The sequence below is a fragment of the Mus pahari genome, chromosome 23 (genome assembly GCF_900095145.1).
Source record: "Mus pahari chromosome 23, PAHARI_EIJ_v1.1, whole genome shotgun sequence".
Classification (NCBI taxonomy): Eukaryota; Metazoa; Chordata; class Mammalia; order Rodentia; family Muridae; genus Mus; species Mus pahari.
In genome coordinates, this window is record NC_034612.1 from 25,950,048 (window position 1) to 25,965,112 (window position 15,065).

At 50.1% G+C, this 15,065-nt stretch overlaps 2 protein-coding genes across 3 annotated transcripts in view; one reads left to right on the top strand and one right to left on the bottom strand.

The window, feature by feature from the left end:
- Positions 1–5,478, bottom strand: part of Styxl1 (serine/threonine/tyrosine interacting like 1) — a 27,064-nt gene extending 21,586 nt beyond the window's left edge. The window contains exon 1 of one of the 2 annotated variants that reach the window (XM_021187087.1): positions 5,347–5,478. The gene's annotated coding sequence lies outside the window, so the exon portion shown is untranslated. Of the gene's footprint in view, positions 1–5,269 lie in introns of both variants that reach the window. The other variant, XM_021187083.2, reaches the window with a different exon arrangement.
- A 235-nt stretch (positions 5,479–5,713) lies between these two features.
- Positions 5,714–15,065, top strand: part of Mdh2 (malate dehydrogenase 2) — a 12,014-nt gene continuing 2,662 nt past the window's right edge. The window contains exons 1-6 of the mRNA XM_021186609.2: positions 5,714–5,904; positions 10,395–10,563; positions 11,233–11,316; positions 13,059–13,168; positions 13,382–13,507; positions 14,907–14,984. Coding sequence (XP_021042268.1) covers positions 5,839–5,904; positions 10,395–10,563; positions 11,233–11,316; positions 13,059–13,168; positions 13,382–13,507; positions 14,907–14,984 — 633 coding nt within the window. The 5' untranslated portion in view covers positions 5,714–5,838. The remainder of the gene's footprint in view (positions 5,905–10,394; positions 10,564–11,232; positions 11,317–13,058; positions 13,169–13,381; positions 13,508–14,906; positions 14,985–15,065) is intronic.

The following is a 15,065-nucleotide window of genomic DNA, read 5'->3' on the forward strand; positions in this document are numbered from 1 at the left end:
CCCTGGCTGTCCTGGAACTCACTTTGTAGACCAGGCTGGCCTCGAACTCAGAAATCCGCCTGCCTCTGCCTCCCGAGTGCTGGGATTAAAGGTGTGCCCGCCCAGCCAAATGTTTTAATATTATGGTTTGAGTATGAGATGTCTGCCACAGGCTCACAGTTGAATTCCCCTTACCCAGCTGGGGACTGGTTAGAGGCCATCTACAGCAGCGCTGCCCATCGGAGAGGCCAGTAGGCTGTGTGGACAGAGGAGGGGGAGGGAAAAGAACACTCCTCTCATAGGAGCAAGACTGAGCTGGGGCCTAGGAAGGTCAGGAGGGCCTGATGCAGCTTCAGTGGGAGAAGAACATGAGGCTACTGAACAGCACTGTGGGTTGTGCTAAGGATGTGACGTCAAGGCTGATGCGTATGAAGCTGGCTCCTTTTGAGACATTTAGTCCCCAGCATACTGTTTCCAAAAGGGATGGACACACACAGCAGCTTCCGATAGGAAAGCTACCTTCTAGAAGGGTTCATCAAGGAGATCAGCAGGGAAATGTGGAAAAGAAATTGAGTACAGGGGAGAAATCTTACCCACAACAGGCACCACTTGAGTTGCTGATGCAATGCTCTGAGAGAAGCCAATAATTGGTGTAGGAGAGATGGCTCAGCAATTAAGAGAACTTGTTGCTCTTACAGAAGACTCATCTTCAGTTTCCAGAACCCACACAGTGACTCCCAACCATCGGTGACTCCAGTTCCAGGGGATCCAATGGCTCCCAAGCTCCACTGGCACAAGGCACGCATATGATGCACATACATGCATGCAGGCAAGACACACATACAAATCAAATAATTCTAAAAAGCTGTATCAAAAGCCAATCTCTTCATCAAAGACTTCAATTCCCAGATCCCAAACCCAGCATCACAGCTGCAATGGGTCCTTCCTGAGCACTCAGCCACTCTCTCTTCACCCTCCAGGCCACCCATACATGCAGGTATTCCTCATGCATGTGGGGAACAGAGGACAGCCTGCCGTGTCACTATTTAGACTCTTTCTACCTGTGAGACATGCTCTCTCACTAGCCTGGAGAGTCATGAAAGCTACCCAGACAGTGACCCTCCAGGGAGCAGCCTGCCTCCATATTCCATCTCACTCTCCCTGGGTTTCCAAGGCTGTGCCACTGTGCCCAGCCCTTTACTTGGGGTCTAAGATATCCAAACTCGCGCCCTCATACCTACAATACAAGCACTTTTACTGAGCTGTCACCCTGGCTCCTTGTCTGTTCTTTCGGGCAAGGATCCCTGGGTGTGACATCTTTTCACAGCCTCTTCTTCCTCACCTCTATAGGCTTTGTTTGTTTGTTTACTTTGCTTCTTCAAGACAGGGTTTCTGTGTGTAGCCCTCACAATCCTGGAATTCACTTCATAGATCAGGCTGGCCTTGAACTTCCAAAACCTTTTGTGCATTTGTGTTTACTGAGCATGTGTATGTATGTCTGTGCGTGCACATGCACAGGCTTGTGAGTAGATCAGAAGTTGATGTCAAGTGTTTTATACCTTATTTTCTGAGACAGCATCTCTCACTGAACCAGGAGTTCATCAATTCAGACAAACTAGCTGGCCAGCAAGCCCCAGGGATCCCCCTGTCTTTCCTCCCTAGCATTGAGATTATAGTCACCTGGCTCTTTTCTTTTCATCTTAGAGCTTGTGTGTGTGTGTGTGTGTGTGTGTGTGTGTGTGTGTATGTATACACATGTATCATCTGGCTTTTTACAGGAGTGCTAGAATCGAACTCAGATCTCTAGACTTGGATGGCAAGCATCTACTGAGCCATCTCCCTAACCCTACCCAAACTGCCCAGGCCAAATTTTTGTTTTGTTTTGTTTTGTTTTTCGAGACAGGGTTTCTCTGTATAGCCCTGGCTGTCCTGGAACTCACTTTGTAGACCAGGCTGGCCTCAAACTCAGAAATCTACCTGCCTCTGCCTCCGGAGTGCTGGGATTAAAGGCGTGTGCCACCACGCCCAACTCCCAGGCCAAAAGTTTTAACACCTATATGCCTGCATGTCTAATACCTGGTCATCTTTAGTCACCCTAGGCTCTACAAACACCACCGTTATCTGCCAAATCATTGCAGCCCACCCACTAGAGTCTGTCCTTGTTCCCTCCTCCTCCCTCCCATACTATCTTTAAACTCCTCCTCCTAATGGAATCTTGGATGGCTATTACCTGAGCCCAAAATATAATTGGGGAATACTGTTACTTGCTGTCCAGTAGGGCTTCCTGCTTCCTGCTTTTCCCTGTCTTGTTACTGTGCTTTGATGTGAAATGGCCCTCACAGACCTACAGACTCGAACACCTGGTCCCCAGCTAGTGGCACTATTTTGGAACCTTTAGGAGGCAGAGCACACTGGTCTACATAGTGAGAATCATGCCTTCCAAGGCTACATAGTAGGACCCTGTCTCAAGAATTAAAATAAAAGTGGACACGATCTGAGTATGACAACTAAGGATGCCCTCTGGCCTCTACATTCATGTATGTGTGTGTGTGTGTGTGTGTGTGTGTTTGCGCGCGCGCAAAAGTTTAGCCTAAAGAAACTACCTAAAGGGACAATGGAGCAGTCATCACTGGTAGAAGATATAAGAAACCATGGGCTATGGCTTTGAAAACAGGAAGCCTAGGATGTAGCCATGCTCAGCCAGAACTGTAGGCAGCAGATACTCATGAGAGCACTGTGTAGGGAAATGCATCAGTCAGAACTCTCCATGGGAGCTTCTTGCCCCATCTCAACTTTTAACCCCAACCCACCAACAATGGGTGGTCAGAAGCCACAGTTCACCTGAAATGGGGAAGAGAATTAAGGAAGAGAGATAAGGAAATTGTGAAGCCAGACACTCTAGTTCCCAAATGCAGGTGCTTTAAAAAAAAAAACAAAAAAACAAAACAGGAAACCTGAGGGTCACGGTGAGGGGAAACCTGGTATCTAACGGGTACTGTGCTTGCCTACCGTTCGCAAGGGCCTGGATTGCATAGCCAACACCACATATACTGGGTACATTGATGGAAGCAACACTCTGGAATTAGAGGCAGGAAGATCAGGAGTTCAAGGCCATCCTTGGCTACACAGAAAGTCTGAGGGCAGCCTGGAGTACATTATATTCTGCCTTAAAATTAATAATAATAGCATAATAAAATGTGCATCTTTTTTGTTTGTTTGTTTGTTTTTCGAGACAGGGTTTCTCTGTGTAGGCCTGGCTGTCCTGGAACTCACTTTGTAGACCAGGCTGGCCTCGAACTCAGAAATCCGCCTGCCTCTGCCTCCCGAGTGCTGGGATTAAAGGCGGCTTTGTGGTGCATCCTTTAATCCCAGCACTTGGGAGGCAGAGGCAGGGGGATCTCTGAGTTCATCAGTCCAATCTACAGAGTTCCAGGGGAGCCAGGGCTACACAGAGAAACCTAGTTTCAGAAAAACCAAAATTAATTAATTAATGATTAATAAATACATACCTCCTGACCCCTAGATGATGTCAGCAAGTTAAACAATTACCAGAGCATATATTTCAGAGATAAGATCGAGGGCAGGGCTTATCCACCTGTCCCCACCCCAACAGAAAGTATCTCCCTCCCGGAATACAAGGCTACATCCTCCCATCCCCTCCTTTCCCTTGCCTCCACACTTTGCACTACTGAAGAATCAGCAGCTGCTTTCCCCTCCCCTGCACGGGGCCTGGAGATTGAACTCAGGGTTATCAGGCTTGGCAGCACGCTTCTTTGCCCGCTGGACCATTACCAGCTCACCAATTCTAGGCAAGTTTCCAGACAAGAGGCACTTCCCTCCTCCGGGGGTCCCGCTGAGACCCACCCACTCCTCTGGCAGCTCTGTTTAAGTGGCTCATCTTCTAGAAGGTTCCTCCATTCCAAACCCATTTCCCCAGGTTCACATATCACTTCTCCACATGTTGCTCAGATGCCCACTAGATTCGGTTCCCCAAAGGCAGGCAAGAACCAGGGGAGGCATATCCAATTCCAGACTGGGTTGGTAGTACAATTTATCCATCCAGCAAAGAGGTAGAGACCAGGGAGGGGAGTCGGGTCAGCCATCGTGCGTTGCTATGCTCTTTAGTTCTCCTGTTACCACCAGCAGTCTTGCTTTCTCTCTCACTGTCCCCGCCAGACTGAGTCACTCAGCCTCCAAGTCCCTGGGATTATAGACCTGCTCAAGGAAAACTAGGACACTGAACTTACATTTTATTGCTAGAGAACTTCACATTCATGTCAAGTGTTTTGAGCAAACCCAACTAGTTCCCTCCCTTCTGGTTCCTTCTCTAACCCCTGATCCTCAACTGTTTTTGTTTGTGTGGTTGTTATTTTTGTTTTTTTTTGTTTTTTAACAGAATTTCATGTTGGTCTCAAACTCACATCAATCCTCCTGTTGCAGCCTCCGGGATATTTTTTTTTATGTGTGTAGCATGCGTTCGAATGTATGTAGGTCCATATGTGTGCGTGTTTGTATATGTATGGGTCCTTCCTTTTACATTTTTATTATTTTAAATTACGATAATTTCTGTGTCTCCGTGGGTATGAGCATATGAGTGCCTGCGGCAATGACTATGCCTGAAGCTAGAGTTTCAGGGGGTTATGAGTCACCTGCTATGCAAGAGCAGCAAGTGCTCTTAACCACAGAGACATCCCTCCAGCTCTGACCCTGAACTTTAGAATAGGATTTTTTTTTTTTTTTTTTGAGACAGGGTTTCTCTGTGTAGCCCTGGCTGTCCTGGAACTCCGCCTGCACACCGGGCTGGCCTGGCCCTGGGAACTCCGCCTGCCTCTGCCTCCCAAGTGCTGGGAAATCCGCCACCACTGCCCGGCTAGAATAGTTTTTTAAAATCGTGTGTTGTGCATATTTTAAAAGGAGGTGTGTGTGGGGGGGGGGGTAAGCAGGAAAAGCAAGAGGAAGAGTTGTAGAACCGTGCTCCCTGCACTGCTGGAGAGGTTGAGGGGTAGAGACAAGCCCAAAGCCTGAGTCACGGTCACCAAACGTTTCTTCCTCCGTCCCACACCCAGGACCGCGGTCCTGCACATCGCCTGGTGCCAAGTCAACGCGAGTCCTCGTTCCTCCGAGCGGGGGTGTGTGCGAAGCCTGGAACCTCAACAAGGCTCCGTGTCTCTTGTAGGAAGGGCGGCTCCGAGGGAAACAGAGGTGGGGAGCAGCTGCCCACCCCGCCCCGGGACTCCCCGGGACCCCAGCCGGCCTCTTCCGGGGAGCAGGAGCGCTGGAGCCGCCTGACCTGCTGCGCGACTTCGGTCGGGCTCCCCGGCAGGACGTGTGTCCGGAGCCCCACCTGGGATAACGGGTGCTTCTAACCTAGCGCCGGTCCTCCGGGCGGCCGCTCCACCAGTCCTCCTAGCACCGCGTTGCTAGGGGCGGTCCCAAGACTCCGCCTAATCCTGGCGACCTTCCCAGCGGCAGGTCCCGGAAGTGGGCAAAGCGTAACGGCGGGAGGGGGCGGGGCCAAGGGGAAGGGCGGGGCAAGGGGCGGGGCAAGGAACGACCTGACAGAGTGAAGCCGGGTCTCTCTCGCGAGATCTCTGGAGTGGGCGGAGCCCAGGGACGCCGTCTTTTGAGCCGGAGAGAATCGTGACGTCAGGCCTCGCTCGCCGGGTCTTGGTCGAGCTAGACGGGGACCCGCACGGCCGAGCCTGTCTCGCGAGATTTGGCGCAAGCCGTCTTGCGCTTCTCTCGCGAGATCAGGTGGCTCCGGGCCGGGCGGGCACTGCGCAGAGTGGAGGTCGTTGGAGTCACTCGTGTCCTCGTAGCTCCTCCGCCTGGTGGCTTCGTGTCCCGCCCGCCCTAGCCATGCTGTCCGCTCTCGCCCGTCCTGCCGGCGCCGCTCTCCGCCGCAGCTTCAGCACTTCCGCCCAGGTACCAGGGGCTGCCTGCCTAGGAAGGCACTCCGGGGGCGGCACCCGCGTCCCGGGAGCTCGGGGGTTTCTCAGCCAGCCAAGGCTCATGCGGACGGCTGGGCCGCCCGGCTCACGTCCCGACCGGCGTGGCCTGCAGGGGGGACAGAGTCACCCCAGGTTTCCCCCGGAAGGCAGGCCTCGCGGTCCGGAAGCGAATGGCATTACTTGCAACTTTGCTTGGCTTCGCCATCTGATTTTCCCCTCGTGGCCTCCGTGTGAGTTAGGCACGGGGAGAGAAATCACGCGGACGTTAACGTCGTAGTCCCGGCAGCCGGGGGGCTCCGAGGGTGGAGGACCGACCAGGGACACAGAAGTTGGACAGACTCGATTGAAATTAGCACTGTCTGTGGCCGCCCAGGGATTGCTTTCTTTATGTCCCGTTTATGTGGACCAGGCTGGCCTCGAACCCACGGAGATCCGTCTCTGCCTCGCTACCGGCGTTAAAGACGGGCACAAGCATCGCTTTTCAGAGTGTGTGTGGTGTTCGTGCACATGATTTGTACAGAGGCCAGAGAAGGACATCGGTGTCTTGGCCATCACGCTATAGACCAGCCAACGCTTCTCAGCCTAGGGATCGAATGACCCTTTCACAGCCCCCCCCCCCCGGTAGCAAATGTTTACATTAGGACTCATAACAGTAACAGAATTTCAGTTACGAAGTAGCAATTTTATTTTAAAAAGTAATTTTATGGTTGGAGGGGGTCACCTCAACATGAGGAACTGTATTAAAGGATTGCAGCATTAGGAAGCTTAAGAACCCCTGTTTTTAGACTCTATTTATTTATTTATTCATTATTTATTTATTTATGTATTTATGAGAGCGAGAAGACCTTTGATAAACCTGCCAGGCTGGGGAACCGGGCTTTGAACTCAGGTCCTTATGCACTTACCCACTGATCCATCTCCTCCACTGGAGCCCCTGTTTCTCTTGAATTATTCTTGGAGGATCATCCTTGCTTTGGGTAGACTTGACCTAGGACAGTTACAGCTAAGCTATTTATAGTCATCTTCTCCTGGGCCAGGGCCTCTTTAACTAGGTGCATGTCGGAATCCATAAAGGAGTCCCAGGATCGTGTCAAGAGGGCGGGGTCTGTATTTTTACAAATCTCTAGCAAAATCAACCAAGGCTTGAGAAACAATTACCATGCTCCTTCGAGGGAAGTCTACATTTCTTACCATCTAGGTCATGTCTTCCTGTTTCCCATTCAGTCTGTTCATTGAAAAATAAAGATGCAAGGGGCTAGAGAGGTGCTCATAGTTAAAAGTGCTTGTTGATTTTGCAGAGAATGGAGTTTGGTTCCATTAGAATGGTGGCTCCTAACCACCTGTAACTTCAAGCCCAGAGGGTCTGAAGCCTTCTGCCCCCATGGGTACCTGCACATAAACACACACACCAAAAAATAATCCAGCCTAAAAATATTACACCGTGCATGTGGTGATGCGTGCTTGTAACCCCAGCCACTCAGGAGTTCCAGACAGGGAGATTAAAAGTTCAAGACCTGCCCGGGTGACTTAGGAGGACTCTGAAAAGAACGCAGCACTGGGGTATAGTTCAGCGGTAAACACTTGGTAGTGCACAGGACCCTGGGTGCTCAGATACAAAGATGAATGAGAAGCCTGGGGCATGAAGACAGCTGCAGAGCTCAGCAGAGATGGTGAATAATAGTGTGGCTAAGTGCTGGGGTGTGTGGGGGATTGAACTCGCCGTACTCATGCTAAGCTCATGAGGAAGGAAGTTGAGATCTTTTTAGTTGGGGGAAGGGCCCTGGGTTTGCGTGTGCACATCACAGCACAGAGCACAAGTAGTGTGCAGAGGACAAGTTGCTGGCGTTTGTTTTTTTCACCATGCACTCGGGCTTTTGAAGCTTAGCATCCCACAATCACAGGCCCAGCATTTGACATTTCAGTGACAACCAGAAGAAAGCATAGGTTAAGTGTAGGCAGGTGGATGGAGACTGTCCAGCATATGGGCCATGGAGGTGTGGGATAATCAAAGAAGGAATGGAGAGAACCCAGCAGCCTTGTAAAACATGGATATTGCCTTAAAAGAGAGGTGCCACTTTGAACAGAGCAGGTACTTGGTAGGTAGGGGAGACAGGTAAGGAGTCACTGTGATGTAGGTGACACTGTGGGTGTGGAGCTGACCGAGTTTGCTGATCAGGTGAGGGAAAGTGGAGTCGTGGGTGGTGCTAGGGTTTGGTATTTACTGAGATGCAGAGTTCTGGAAGAGCTTGCTAGAGGCAGCACTCGGTGGTAGAGCCCCTGCCTAGAATCCCCCAATGAGGGTCTGGGGGTGTGTCTTAGTGGTAGAGCCCCTGCCTAGAATCCCCAGTGAGGGTCTGGGGGATGTGGCTTGGTGGTACAGTCTAAAGACTTTGGAGAAAAAACAATCGAGGGTATTTTTAAAAATTCAGTGGCTTGGCTTTCAGTAGATTTAGAAACACAAAAAGAAAATACCAGTAGCTCTTGAGAGTAAATCCAAAGACAACTAGCACTAAGGGTGTTTGGGCTCTGCTATCTCAATGGAAAAATGTAGTCAAGGGCTTCAGAGTGACCCTCCCCCACCCCATGTGTTTATTTCTAATCTGTATGTGCAATCATGTAGTAGAAACACAAACCTAGAAGTTTTGAACACAGACTTAGATTCTGAAAGCAGAAGTTGTGAATGAATTGTGTTACAGTTCTATCTATCCTCAGTATAGTTGCTAGGCAGTGGACTGTTGATAGCGACTCTGGGCTCTCAGCAAAGGTCAGTGGTGTTGGAAGGAACCACCACAATAGTGCCTTGGAGAGATCCCACTGGGGTGACAGTGACTCAGGGTAAAGGAGTGGGAGACAGCAAGACAGGCAGGGTGGAGGCCAGGTTCTTCATGCACTGGTTCCTGAGGGGTGGGAGACAGCGAGACAGGCAGGGTGGAGGCCAGGTTCTTCATGCTGGTTCCTGAGGGGTGGGAGACAGCGAGACAGGCAGGGTGGAGGCCAGGTTCTTCATGCTGGTTCCTTTTTAGGGTTGTTTGGAGACAGGCTGTTCTCTAACTCAGGACTCTCCTACCATTTCCTCCCACAGGGACTATAGGTGTGTATCCCTTTTTTTCTTCCAGCTCTTGGTCTGGAACCCAGGTCTCCTACGTGCTTGGCAAGCACTCTATCACTGAGCCGCACCCCAACCTTGGGCTTTGGGTTTTGATAACTGAAACCCATTAGTACTTATTACAGCATTAATTACTGTCTAATTACACTTTCTGCTGTGGTCCACCCACAGGGCCAGCCAGCCATGGACTGAAAACATTCAAAAAAGAAAAAAATAGGAACTGAAGAGATAGCTCAAAGGTTAAGAGCAGTTGCTGCTCTTACAGAGGACCCGAGTTCAGTTCCCAGCACCCACACTGGGTGTCTCATAACTGATCTGATACCCTCTTGTGGTATTGGCATTCACATACATGGCATGTGTTCATACAGATACAAAGGTAACATATGGGTATAAGTAGAAATGTAGAAGTATTTCAAAATATATTACTTGCATAGTGAACATGTGCAAACTTTTCTTGTCATTACTCCTTAAACAATTCTGTTTTCACAGCCCTCTGCATATTTATATTGTATTAAGTGTTATAAGCAATCTTTTTATTTTTAACTTTTATTACATGCGGCTATGCATGAAGGTCAGAAAACAGGTTCCTAGAGTTGGTTTCTTGCTGCATGTATGGGTCCTGGGGATCGAAATCAGGTCCTCTCCTTCCCAGCAAGCACCTCTACTTGCTGGGTCATATTGCCAGTCCACAAGTCACCCTGAGATGGTTAGAATACAGGTGCTCAGGGGCTGAGGGTGGAGTTGAGTAGCAGAGCACTTGCCTACCCAGAGCAGAGCTGCTCTTGGTTCAATTCTAGTACCTCAAAAGTGCCCATGGGGAGAGCAGGAGAGGGGCAGTCAGTGAGGACATGTCAGTCAGTGGTACACAGTGCTACAGCTTTCTGTGGGAGGTTTCCCTGTGCGTGAGTGGGGATCCTGGAACAGGTCCTCGTGGTGACAGGAATGGTTCTCTTCCATCTTTCCTACTTCACTCATAGTGCAGTAAGAGGCTGTTGCTCTCTAGTAATGTGTAGTTCTTAAACTGCAGATCAAAGGTAAGGCTGCTGTCATGGGTCCAGCTGGCTGCCCAGGTGGAGCTGCCTCTTTATCTTGTAGAAAAGTCATTTGGCATGTGATCCCTGGATCCTGTTATCTTGTAGAAAAGTCATTTGGCATGTGATCCCTGGATCCTGTTATCTCTAGGCTTGTGTTCTCTCCACTTGAATTTGGACTTTGGGATGGAGGTCCAGAGTTCTTCCCAGCAAAGCTGGTTGATATGGCTGCTGAGTCTTGCTTGGGCATTGCGTCAACCCCGTGCTGTGGTTTTTGGAGTGCTCTGCTGGTTCTGTCTAAAGTGTGCATCTCTCTGCTTTTTCTAGAACAATGCTAAAGTGGCTGTCCTGGGAGCGTCTGGGGGCATTGGGCAACCCCTTTCACTCCTGCTAAAGAACAGCCCCCTAGTGAGCCGCCTGACCCTCTACGATATCGCTCACACACCTGGTGTGGCAGCAGATCTGAGTCACATTGAGACCAGAGCAAATGTGAAAGGTACCGCCATGGAGACTCCACCATGTTCCCTGGAGTAGCTAGGGTCTGGGTTGAAGACAGGATCATAGATGAACCTGAGGGCTGCAGGCTCATTTTAGAGTGACATTGCACAAATGCCCAGTGACTGCATTGGTTTGGACTTGGGTCTACAAATACTAAGCTGTGGTGTTTTTTAGAAAGCAACTGGTGGGTGGGTACTTGCTGTGTAAGCCTGGTGGCTCGGGTTCATTCCCCAGAACCCACATGAAGGTGGAAGGAGAGAGCCAATTCCAAAGAGTTGTCAACCCACAGATGTGCTGTGATTGCGCGCACACACACACCCACACCATAATAATGAATACTTTATTTTAGAAGTTTGAAGCAGGCTACCTGTCACCCCAGGGTTAAGGCAGAAGGGTCACTGGTTCAAGGTCACCCTGGGCTATATATTTGAGACCTTGTCAAAAGGACTCAGGGTGGGGGTAGAGCTTAGCGTGCACGAAGCCCTGGGTGGAGACAGGAGGACCCTAGCTATTTTCTGTGGAACTAGTCCACTCCAGAGGGGGCTCTTCCCCTTAGACAGGGGCTGGCACCTCACAGGTGGGACCCAGCAGTTGTGTACTCTCCCCTCACATGTGGCTTCCCTGGGCTCAGAAAGGTGACACTGCGCTAATGGGGTGTTCTTCCCAGGCTACCTCGGACCGGAGCAGTTGCCAGATTGCCTCAAAGGTTGTGATGTGGTGGTCATCCCAGCCGGAGTGCCCAGGAAGCCAGGTGTGTGTGTGTGTGTGTGTGTATAAAAGCCTCCTGGGGTGGACAGAGGCTCAGTTGTTACTGCACTTACTGCAGTGCGAGAGCACCTGATGGGAGATCCCAGCACCCACATTGGGCCGGTCACAAATGCCTGTAACTGCAGCTCCAAGGGAGCCAACACCCACTTGCAGGCCACATAGAAACATACACACATACAAATACAATTTTTTTATTAATAAATATTTGAAAGCCTCGCTGAAGTTTCCTCACACAGTTGAGAAGCACGTGCATCCTGCCGATGCTGTGGATCTACTCCTCTCCCATGGCAGAGCTCTCCAAAGGCGTCCTCTGTCCAGGGTAAAAATCACATGTCCACCTGGCAAGTTAAGCCCACCTGTGTCTGCTGGCTCTGGTGCTGTGGACAAAACTTGAGGTTGACAGCAAATGTCACTCTGCTTAGCCCTCCGTGCGCTCCAGCCAGCTCCACCTTAGGGCTCCTGCTACCCTCGAGAGGCCTTCAGGATGGCTTAGTGGGTGGAGATGGTTGCCACCAAGCCTGACACCTCAAATTCAGTCCCTGGTACCCACATTGGCAGGGACTTTATTATCCTCATTTTCATGGGCTCTCTACTTTAGCACCTATGCATATAACAGTGCAGAGCTATTGCTCTGAACATTTTGGGCTTTGGGGATCCTAACAAATATTTCACTGACTGCACAAAATGGTTTGTCTCAGAGGACTGAGAAGAGCCTTAGCTCCATTCTCTCACATTAAGGTCATTTTAGTGAGTTGTCCTAACCTCTAATTTCTAGGAAAAAATGAAAACTTTTCTTACCTTCTCTGAGGGTCTTGTACCCCAGGCTGGGCACCAGTTGAGGGGTTCCTGCAAGCGTCAGACAGGGAAGTGGGGTACTTGAAGAGATGAGAATGAAAACCCAGTGCAGCTTGGCTTCATCAGCCTGGATCAGCCTGCAGGGAGTCCAAGCCAGGTGCTTCACTGTCCGCGTGCTTAAAACACAGCACAAGCCGAACGCTGTGGCGCACGCCTTTACCCCAGCATTGGGGAGGCAGAGGCAGGCAGAGCTCTGACTTTGAGGCCAGCTAGAGAGAGAGAGAGAGAGAGAGAGAGAGAGAGAGAGAGAGAGAGAGAGAGAGAGAGAAATAAATAAAAAAAACTTAAAAACACAGTGCAATTTTGGAAAAGTTTCCAGGCAACTCTGAGTCCAATTCCAGGGCACAATAAAGTCTGACTGCATAGAGACTATTACAAATTGCATTTGATCGTGAGGGTGGATTCTGTAACTGGAAGGTGAGAGTCTCACGTAGTCTCTGACTGAGCATAGAGGCCAGCAGCCATAGAGCACATGTGACATCGCCTCTCAGGATGGGTAAAGGTCCAGGGAGGGAAGAGCCTGGGACAGTCATTCTTGGTAATTTGGGTGAGGTCTGCCTCTAGATAGCAGAAAGGTCACCAGGCCATTAGAAAATCCACTCTCAGCGCCTCAGATGAAATGCAGGTATTTGGTTTCTATCTCCTCCATTGAGGAGACACTCGTGCGTGATTCCTGGTTCTCTTAGTGCTTGTATGTGAGTATGCCCCCAAAAGTGGGAGGTGAGGGCCAGCTCCCACAAGTTGTCCTTTGACTCTCACATACACACTTGCACTCACCATGACATGTTTGCACACAGGAAAAATAAACATGTAATTGTTTTTGAAATTTCATAATGTTGTATGTGGCTTTCTTACCCTGGATCATCCCAGGAATGACACGGGATGACCTGTTCAACACCAACGCTACCATTGTGGCCACCCTGACGGCTGCCTGTGCCCAGCATTGTCCTGAAGCCATGGTTTGCATCATTTCCAACCCAGTGAGTACTGGGGGCTGGGCTGGGTGAGTGTGCATGGGATGGCTGGAGGGTGCCAGGGAGCAGGTGTCCTTGCAGGAGTGTGGCTTTGTTCCTATGCTATGGCTGCCTTGCCTTGCCTAGCAGGTGGCTTACTGCTGTTGGCAGGGCCTGTTGCTGGGCTCTGCTCTAAGCTGACGTCTGTCTCATGTTTCAAAAACAATTCTATGTTTTTAGGTTAACTCCACCATCCCCATCACAGCAGAAGTTTTCAAGAAGCATGGCGTGTACAACCCCAACAAGATCTTCGGTGTGACAACCCTCGATATCGTCAGAGCGAACACATTTGTGGCAGAGCTGAAGGTGAGGGAGGAGCCTGCGGGTGACTCTGAGCACCTGTTGTCTGAACTGCTCAGCTGTCCCTGCTCCTGGAAGGCACGGAATACGGCAGAGAACATGGCCCTGAGATTCTGTCTTTGTAGCCAGCATCAGGGTTTTTTGTAGTTTAGGCAGTGGACCCCACAGGCTCGGACTGGCCAGCTACTGCCTGGCTTAGCATGCTCTCTGCCCTTGACCTCTTCCCTCTGCATCAGTGTTCAGACTCTAATCTACTCTTGGATGGTGACCACTGTCTCATTTGCCATGCCCTGGGAAAACTAGATTTATCTGTTGGTCCTTACACACGGTGATAAGGATCAGGAAGGTTCCAGAAGTCCTAAAATAACTACCATCAGGGCCTCTAGTTCTACCTCCTTTTCCTAGGTTACCTTGGTAGCTTACCTGGAAGGATTCACATCCTGCCCTCTTGCTGATTTTTTTTTTTAAATATACATGTGTAGTGTGAATTTATCTTATTTTTAATTAGATATGAGCCATGCCGTGCGGTAGTAGGAACCAAATCTGGTCCCCTGCAAGAATAGCAAGCACTCTTAACCACTGAGACGCTCTCAATGAGCCAGTGTCTGCTGACGCCTTCCACAGCCTGCTTGGCCGTCATTCCGCTTGTGGGGTGTGCGTCTCACTAGCAGCCCTGCTGCCTTGAGCCTGTGCTTTTGCTGTCCAGCCAGTGTGTGCACCAGGTTTAGTTTCTCTGCGTTTTGGAGAAAGAACTCTTTATTTGGGACAGGGTGGAAAGGACACTTGTTGGGGCTTTTTCATAGTGACCTTAGCATAGGAGGAGGAGTGTTGCTGTCCTCTGGCTACATGAGGATGTCATCAGGTATCTAGCAAGGTGGACAGTACAGTTTGGCCTGTGACAGAGGAGCCTGTGGTGGCCCCTACACAAACTGTCTTAGGGTTTCCAGTGCTGCAAAGCAATACCATGGCTAAGGAAACTCTTATAAGGACAATATTAAATTGGGCTGACTTACAGTTTCATAGGTTCAGTCCACTGTTACCATGGCAGGAGCATGGCAGCATCTGGGTAGGCAGGGTGCTGAGGCAGCGAGGAGCTGAGAATTGTACATCTTGATCCAAAGGCTGCCAGAAGAAGACTGTCTTCCAGGCAGCTAGGGTAAGGGTCTGAAGGCTCATCTGCACAGTGACACACATCCTAATAGTGCCACTCCCTGGGCCAGGCATATTCAGACCACCACCCTGTCCCTCCCTGCATCTGCTCACCGTGACTGATGATATGGTAGGGCCAGACTCTGGGTCGTCCTGGCTCATTTCTGAGCATTCTGCGTTTCCAGTCTGTGCTTTGGGTGACTGTAACTCAGAGGACTTGTTAACAGTTAATCAGGCTTTCTGCTTTGGTGGGTAGGGTTTGGATCCAGCTCGAGTCAACGTGCCTGTCATTGGTGGCCACGCCGGGAAGACGATCATCCCCCTGATCTCTCAGGTATGTGACTGTAAGAGCTCTCTCTTTTTTTTTTTTTTTTTTTTTTTTCTTTATTATATTAGATTGTATAATATCTTACTC